General features: G+C 38.9%; 2 protein-coding genes across 4 annotated transcripts; one reads left to right on the plus strand and one right to left on the minus strand.

The window, feature by feature from the left end:
* Positions 1-1,404: 1,404 nt before the first annotated feature.
* Positions 1,405-4,395, plus strand: LOC112453215 (actin, clone 403-like). Of its 2 annotated transcripts, XM_025013826.1 has the most exons (5): positions 1,405-1,752; positions 1,834-1,940; positions 2,043-2,421; positions 2,549-2,784; positions 3,211-4,395. In XM_025013826.1, the coding sequence occupies exons 2-5, from the start codon at positions 1,863-1,865 to the stop codon at positions 3,598-3,600; spliced, it is 1,083 nt and encodes a 360-aa protein (XP_024869594.1). In that variant the 5' UTR covers positions 1,405-1,752; positions 1,834-1,862; the 3' UTR covers positions 3,601-4,395. The 2 variants fall into 2 exon arrangements, with proteins under 2 accessions (XP_024869594.1, XP_024869593.1); XM_025013825.1 differs by having other exon boundaries at positions 1,405-1,940.
* A 646-nt stretch (positions 4,396-5,041) lies between these two features.
* Positions 5,042-8,914, minus strand: LOC112453216 (male-specific lethal 1 homolog). Of its 2 annotated transcripts, none has more exons than XM_025013828.1 (4): positions 8,616-8,914; positions 6,449-7,194; positions 6,158-6,376; positions 5,042-6,072 (listed from the first exon to the last, which is right to left on the minus strand). In XM_025013828.1, exons 2-4 carry the CDS (start codon positions 7,171-7,173, stop codon positions 5,973-5,975), a joined length of 1,044 nt encoding a protein of 347 aa, XP_024869596.1. In that variant the 5' UTR covers positions 7,174-7,194; positions 8,616-8,914; the 3' UTR covers positions 5,042-5,972. The 2 variants fall into 2 exon arrangements, with proteins under 2 accessions (XP_024869596.1, XP_024869595.1); XM_025013827.1 differs by lacking the exon at positions 8,616-8,914 and adding an exon at positions 7,311-8,074.
* Between the last annotated feature and the right edge of the window lie 20 nt (positions 8,915-8,934).

The raw sequence follows: 8,934 nt of genomic DNA on the forward strand, positions 1-8,934 counted from the left end.
TAGCTGTAAAGCAAGTATCGCTTGTATAATCTTTATCATATATTTCACATATTGATTGCGCAAATTGTTTATACGTACGTGGCCTTTTTATTATGTTACACTATATCATTATGAAGTTAAAAATATCAAAAGTGGTTTATGCAAAAACTTCAAACTGAAGTGGGTACTTAATTTCACAGCCTAATTAATATCATTAGTCGAGCAGTTAATTAAGGAACGTAATACAGCAATTATAAAGATCGCTCTAGTGGGCGATCAGTCTATGGAACAGTGATTCTCTGTAATGCGCGTTGGTTTGTAAAGTATTCTTAAAGGAATAAGCTTGTTATCTAGAAGTGATGTGAATAAGATAGAATAAGACAACAAATTTGCATCATATGTTCATATCAAAATTGATATATATATGTATACATAATATTGGATATATTTATACATAATATTGGATGTATATATATATATATATACATATACGTCCAATATTATGTATAAATTGATTTGATTGAATAATTCTATAACACATAGTAAAAGTTGACAAAATTGTTGAAGGGCCAATATAATTATATCACATTCTTCTAAAAATACGTAACATAGTTTCTTAAATACGCTTCATCGCGAGCACTTCGATTATCTATTTTTAGAAAAATGCACACACTTATATATGGGAGACAATTTAGAGCAATTAAGACTTTTTAGCCCGTTAACTTTATGAGCTTCCCTTACTTTCATCGTTTCTTGTTTAATTTTGTCAATCTGTGACATATATGGAGAGGATTTAAACGAATAATAGTTGTGTTCTATAATTGAATCATAGAATCTTGTTAGCTCGATTTATTTTGCCATTTAGAAATCTATCTTTAAATAGATCTCAATGATAAAAGGCATTGTTGAAATAAAATTTGTTCTTGGAAAATTTTTACAAATAAAATTACATTCTTCGCGCGTTACGCTTAAAAAGATTGCAATCTAGTGCAGATTTGCAGAGAGATCAATGCGACTGCAGGAATGCAGAAAAATATATGCTCTAATTACCGCGAGAACTTCATACATTTATTGAGGATAACACTATAAACAGTAAATGCCAGTTATAATTGGCATACATTAAAGAGTAATTAAGTCTTTTATTTAAAAAAGATATATAGATACATATTTCTCTAAACTTTTAAAGAATAAGAAACGCACGAAAGGAATGCTATTTATTGAAATTCTATTTCTTTTCATATTACGTAGTGATGACAAACCACAATTGTAATACTTGTATTATTCTGTTGTACTATATCAAGAGCGAAACATACTTTTAAACATTTTTATTTATATTATTTATGCGCACGTTATTTTTAATGTTAAATTGTGCTATGTTAACTATGTTATATATAAAAGTTATATATTATATGTTTGCAGATTATATTCTCGTTATTAATACATTCACTGTGTAATTTACAAATTTATAAACAGGTTTTACCAAAATCAGTCAACTTGTAAATCTTCTTTTTAACAATAAGCGAAAGTATTCTTTCTATGTCTATCAATGTAAAGGAAATCTATTAGTGTTAAGTCAATTTATGAAATGTTATTGTTCATTTTTCTGAAGTCGTCGCATGAAAAGAGATACGTGTGTGCGTGGATCTGTGGGCGGAAGGAGGGGAGCTCATATAAAGCAACTCTTCTAGGAAGAAACGCAATGCTTCAGAAGCCAATGTCACGCGAGAACGTTGTACCATCTAGTCTCTCGGTTGTTCTATTTATTTATCTACTGTAAGAAAAATTCACGTTCTGCTTCGACATTGCTAAAATCATCCGCTTAATATTATTCTAAAATGTGTGACGACGACGTAGCTGCGTTGGTGATTGACAATGGATCGGGAATGTGCAAAGCCGGGTTTGCCGGGGATGACGCACCTCGAGCCGTGTTTCCCTCCATCGTTGGAAGACCCCGGTATCAGGTATGGAAAATATATAGATATCCGATAGATAATTATAAATTTACTTAATTATAAATTTTACTTAATTAAGCATGGTATATTTTAATCAAGAATTATTTTTAGGGCATTATGGTCGGCATGGGACAAAAGGATAGTTACGTAGGCGACGAGGCTCAAAGTAAACGGGGAGTTCTCACTGTTAAATATCCTATAGAACACGGTATCGTCACCAATTGGGACGACATGGAGAAGATCTGGCATCATACATTTTACAACGAGTTGAGAGTCGCGCCGGAGGAGCATCCCGTTTTGTTGACGGAAGCTCCCCTGAACCCTAAGGCCAACCGCGAGAAAATGACGCAGATCATGTTCGAGACCTTCAACACTCCGGCTATGTATGTTGCCATTCAGGCTGTCCTGTCTTTGTATGCGTCAGGACGTACGACTGGTATAGTGCTGGATAGCGGCGATGGGGTATCTCATACAGTACCGATTTACGAAGGTATTATTTCTCCCTGCTCGCTTCAATTTCTCATGATATACTCGTTGGTGCCTTGCGATCTAAAAATCAGGATCAATGTCAATTGTGTGCTTGATTGTTTCAATGTATTTTTTTCTTTTTTCTTCAGGATACGCCTTACCTCATGCGATTTTGCGCTTGGATCTGGCCGGCCGCGATTTGACCGATTACTTGATGAAAATTCTGACCGAGAGAGGCTACACCTTTACAACTACCGCCGAACGTGAAATCGTGCGTGACATCAAGGAGAAGCTGTGTTACGTGGCCTTAGACTTCCAGCACGAAATGGCGACAGCTGCCGCATCGACTGCATTAGAGAAGAGCTACGAGTTACCGGACGGCCAGGTAATCCTTTGGTTACTTACGTTATTTATTATTGCCTACGAATGCACCGTTTACGTATTTTGTATAATCAACGCGAAAGGAAGACTTCTCGATAGTGAAAACTGTATCTTTTAAATTGCGCTTGTAAAAATCCAAGATCTTTTGAGAAAGACCCAGAATTTCAACAATTATACTGAAATTTTTAAATTAAGCCTCTAACTTTACAGAGCTAATTTAAGTTAACTCGAAAATGATGTCTGAATTATAGATACAAAGAAATATAGATAGCTATATGTAATCTGAATGTAATGAACGACGATAAGGAGGTAGTGTACGCTCATTAGCATTAATCGCGCGCATTTGCGTCGAGCGAGTGTTAACTCGTCATGGGTTGGCTAGCCGCGCGGTCAGTGGACGAAGACGTAACGGATAACGGTTTGATTCCAGGTCATCACAATCGGCAACGAGCGCTTCCGTTGCCCGGAAGCAATGTTCCAGCCGAGCTTCCTGGGTATGGAATCCTGCGGCATACACGAGACGACGTACAATTCGATCATGAAGTGCGACGTCGATATCCGCAAGGATTTGTACGCTAATTCGGTGCTCTCGGGCGGCACTACCATGTATCCGGGCATCGCCGATCGGATGCAGAAGGAGATAACGACCCTCGCACCGCCCACCATGAAGATCAAAGTAATCGCGCCGCCCGAAAGGAAATACTCGGTGTGGATTGGCGGCTCGATCCTCGCCAGTCTGAGCACGTTCCAACAAATGTGGATCTCTAGGCAGGAGTATGACGAGTTAGGACCGTTCATTGTGCACAGAAAGTGCTTTTGAGATGCCATCATCCAGAACGCTTCTCAACCGATATTAATCTTTAGTGGACCGTATGCAAAATAACTGAAACAATATTTATTTTCTGAGTAATAATTTATTACTTCCTGAGTAATAATTTTCTTGTTATATGTTTCCTCACCCTTCACGCTTCTTGAAAAATTTTTACTCGCCAATAGTTTTTTTATCCTTGATCTTTTCCTTGATAGATGGACTTTTTTTAGCATTGATTCGCAACGAGTGAATGCTACGTCTAATTATCGTCGATTCTCGTTTCATTGCATTCGCACGTGCGAATTTTACAGATGAATATTTTTATTGCTTTAAACGTTTGAATCTAGGAATTTGTGCACATTCAATGAAGCCATTGATTCGTCAATGTCCTTTTTTATTTCTAAAATGTACTCGATGTCATATTACATAGCAGGACGTATAAGGCGGATGTGACATTGGAGAGTTCTCCCTACGTCCCTCTTAGAAACTTTCATACAACTTTTGACACACAGTACATCTGCCGACATAACAAAATTCTCTTTGTTGACGCATATACATTAGAAAATAATAATTTACATATTTTTTCTCATAGAATGTTATGTGTCGCATATATTTATAAATGTACTAAGAACTCAATCAGTAATTCCACAGCTAGAAAAGTTGTCATTTACAGGATATTGATAATTACATATCATCGTAATTACGTAGCATCGAATGCTGTTTTGTTCATGAAATTCTATTAATTTTCATGGACGGTTAATATATTATCTTACAGAATATATATATGTATATATATATATTCCTTAAAAAGTAGAACGTAAAAAAATCTATTTCTAAAGAAAAATATATACAATTTTCATTTTCATTCATTCAAGATAAATTATTATGGATCAGACATCTTAAAAAATTATCTGATATCCACAGCAGATTGAAATATGCGAAAATAATATATCGTTATTTGCTTCAACCATCATTTGCGTCGATCCCTTTTATTCATAAGAGTACAGAGTTTCGTAACGCAAATAAAATCGAAATTATCACAAATCGTCTCGGATAGGATGCAGTGTCAGAATTCGGTACATATATGTATACATAGATATAGTTTTGTATTATGACAAAACCGTAAAGTAATTAATAACAGATATATCAATATTTGGAGATACGCACGAGAAATTCGTGAAAAAATGAACATACATATAATTTCATTTACCAAATATATAATGCGCATCAAAGTATAGTTAACTTTAAATTTAATTGAATTGATTGTGCTAGAAAACGTGGTACTCAACTTGTACCTCGAATCGATAAAATTGGACTATTAGTCGTGATATCAATGACTATACAAATTGTTTACGATGTCGAAAGTTCTCCGCCTGTCTCTCGGATTTTGACATCCAGCATGCAATATGCGTGGAAGCAGGAGTAGCAGACGCTATTACACCGAGGTCACTTATAACAATCTTATTTGTAATTTAATAAGTGTACAACATAGATTGTATCAAAGGCGATCCATTTTCGTTTACAGATTTTCTTGAATGTTTCCTTAGCGAAAAGTTTATGAAAGTTATTCCATTAGGCCATCAAATTTTCGCAAAAGAGAATGTCAATTTCACCCAATAATCTGTTAGTGAGAGGAAGCGCACATTTTCTGAAACATTCTATACTATACATTTGTACTGTAAATTTTAGAGTTAACCAAACGCACGTTTTGCGACAACGCTTAATTGTTCAAGAATATCATCCTTTGATGTTAAATTATTAAAAAATGCAAAATTTATAAAATATTAAGAAGGGCTACACAAGATAAAAAAAAAATCATATTCTTCCGTTATGTAACATTGTTTTATAACATATTTTTACGAAGTGTATATTATCAATAGACATGGTTTCATTAATCAATTTTTATAATTTATAGCAAAGAATGTATTCAGTTACAAAATAATATAAAGTGCTCCACATATCTGTAGCGTTCAAAAAAAGTTTTGCAAATATCGTCAACTCACTGAAAATGACACGGAAGTATGGTCTATAGTTGAAAAAATATTCAACATGTCGAATTAATATTTCGTTACGTTGTGATACAGTTACATAAATAAAATGACCAACACCGAGTACAAAATGTAAATAGGATAGATGTATCAAACAAGTATTGTCAATGAATTTACTTAAATAAAAATGTAGAAAAAATAGATAAACTATACTATATTGCATATAATTAAAAAGTCAATAAAAATATCTTTGGTGCCCCTATTTCGCAACGAAAAACACTGTTTTAATTATGGCGTGAGAGGGAGCAATAGTATTTTCAAGAGTTTAAAACCGACGATACCGATAAAATCAGTTCTGTCCACTTTTATAAAAAAAAAAAAATTGTATATCTCCTAAACTTTTCTTCTACATGTAGATTTTCTTCTACCCGTTGAACGTTTAGGACGTCGACATTTTATTCGTGTTATATTTGACCAAGGTAAAGAAAATTCACTGAAAGATAAAGGTTATGCTGATTATAATATTTAATGTATCAACTACATAAGATCTGTACGTTTAAAGAAATAGACCCCCTTACCTTGGAGTGAAACTAGGAATAGGAGCGCCAAATGCAGTTACTGGCAAATGAGAATCTACTTGGAGACTTTGAATTTGTTCTATGTCAGGCCACAAGGACGTTATAGTTTCCTCCTCCATGGACGAGGGACAAGGACCAGTATGATTGGTATTGTAGCACGTAGCTTGATGATTTTGACGCTCCTGTCGTTGTTTTAACTTCTCTATATGTCTTTGTTCCCTAATATAATAAAATATGTCAGTTAAATTGTAACTGTCTCAAAGAGACGGACGTCGAGCATATTTTACGAACCTTATCCTTTGTACATCCCACCGCTTTCTCCTCCTCTCGTCATTCTCTAATTTCAAGTGTCTCTTATTAAAAATTTCATCATCCAAATTCTCAGTTCCCTCCATTGTATAACAACTCGTATACATTTTTACTCTCCAGTTTGGAACTTCTAACGAATTACTCGGTTCTACTGGGCTAGACTGTTTAAAATGTAACGTATAAGCTGGGTCTCCTACAGCTGTATAGTAGTGTTCCTCCGTCGTGAGAAAGGATTCCTTCTTCACGAGAGATTTCGCCTTTTTGTCGCTCTTTCTATTGGTTTCGTGCAAAGTCTGACCTAATATCTTTTCTTGCACTCCGTCGTTACTTATGGTGGACGAGCAGGAGAGCCCCCTTTTCTTTTTACTCCCCGTAGACAAGGGAGTCGGGTCCGATCGTCTCTTCTTTTTCTCTTCCCACTCGAACCTCGTCTCGTTATCAACCTCTTGCTTTATCTCCAGTTTAATTTGATTATCGTGCGGTTCTTGCTTGACGGTGGTGATGCCGCCGCTAGTGTTGAGGCGTATCTTGAAGCTCTCGTGCAGGGTATTGCTACCCTCGCACTGAACATTCCTGTGGAGTTCGCTGGTCGAAGGTACGTTGACCGAATTGACACTGGTGGGCGAGCAGGCGCCTAAATGTTCTGAACCGGTAGAATTTTCGCTACACTCGGATCTCAGCTTCTGAAGGCTCACCCGCCTTTCCATACGCTCCAAACGCAGTTTCAGCTGTAACAGACAAATACAAACCCCATTTCCATGGTTTGACACGATTGACACGATAACCTAATAAATAGTCTCGCGATCGTTTTTTACACGCGTTTTAAACTTTAAACGTTATTTACACTTCTCGTGTACCGTCCGTACACGATCTTTCTCTCCTCGCAAATCATGTTAAATCGAAGGTCCGTGCCTGGACCTGGACCTGGACACCGTGGACCGTGAACGTCCCTCAATTATCCTCAGGTACCCTCGCGCCTGAAGGGAGGTTAGTCCGATAGACTCGCGCCGTTAACGAACGTATCGCTCGCAGGTGCACAATTCGAGAAACTGGACTGACCCGCGACAATCCGCACCGGTTTCCCGACCGCGATCGGCGATATACTTATTTATTTAGCCGCGCGGCGCGATCGCGGTTTCCCCCTCGATTCAACTGTCATTTTCAAACCGCGAAAACGCGCAGAACGTCGTCGCTCTCCGCGGAGGAACTCGCACGCACAAACTCGCAGCTCGCACGTCCCTCACCCTCGTCCAATGCTCACACTCTCAATCACACACACGCACACATTCTCTCTTTCTTTCTTTCTCTTTCTCTCTCTCTCTCTCCTCGCGGACTCAATGCGGAAGTAGCGCCACCACATGTTGACATCGCGCAAGCTGACCTTCACGGTTAACTTGTTCCCCGCGTGGTACGCTTAGGTTAGGCGGGCCGCGCGGGAGGGAGAACGGAGCAGAACGACGAAGGCGGGATTGACACTCGCGGCTCGCATCACGGGCATGTGCGCGCACTGCGCAGCGCGTTTTTACAAAATGGTGCCAAAGTCATCGATGTCGGATCGCCGGCGTTCCGCGGCCACGGCCAGAAAAAGAGCGGGATTGGCGGGCGAACGGAAATACGCGCGACGTGCTTAGGTTAGTGCGCCCGAGCCTCTATTTATCGTCAATGACGACGTCGCGAAGCGAGAGCGGGCCGCGAGCCGCTCCAAGCTGCGTCGACGTCTCTGCGACCGCAACCTTCTCTCATGATTTTTTTTCGGAAATACGCGCATAAGTAATTGTGAATGAGAGCGTGAAGGCGGAACGTCCGGAGCCCGCCGCGTCAGCGGATCCCGATATTTCTATCTCGAGAGCCTCGAGATCAAGTGGCAGCGGAACGAGAAAAGAATTATCTTTTCTCATCTCATCATCCGCGACAGGTCACTTTGCCACGGCACGAACTCTGCGCGATCCTGGCGAATGCTTTCGGCTTCACCTCCGTGGACGGTGACCGTCTCTCGGCATTTAGGCTTTCTTTCTCGAGAATCTTTCAAGTACACGTGATGCAATTGTCGCGGACGCTTACGCAAAAAATCCGCGACCGCCGCGGGCAAACGGGATTGGAGTTGGAGGACGAATCGGGTTTTGAATTGAAAACTCGCTCGATGACTCACCGCCACTCACTTCACCTCATTCCGCATCTTTCGACTTAAAAGATGAGAGCGATCGCACTTTCGAAGAGATTGAAAGGCTCCTCGCGCTAAAATAGATATCTCCATGCGTCCGTGTCGAGGGTCGAGTTCGCGGTTTACGACAACAACCAAAGAAATCGAACGAATATTTATAGGAGGTAGGTGCATTCAAAAGGATCAGCAGTCAGTTCCACTCTGCGAATACAAACATTTGGGGATCAGAGATTTAAACATTTTTCTGTGTGTTTGTTTACATCAACGTTGTCACAACCATAATTGAATCACTGAAAAAAAATCACGC

The sequence above is a fragment of the Temnothorax curvispinosus genome, unplaced genomic scaffold, assembly GCF_003070985.1.
Source record: "Temnothorax curvispinosus isolate PA1 unplaced genomic scaffold, ASM307098v1 QBEX01004147.1, whole genome shotgun sequence".
NCBI lineage: Eukaryota > Metazoa > Arthropoda > Insecta > Hymenoptera > Formicidae > Temnothorax > Temnothorax curvispinosus.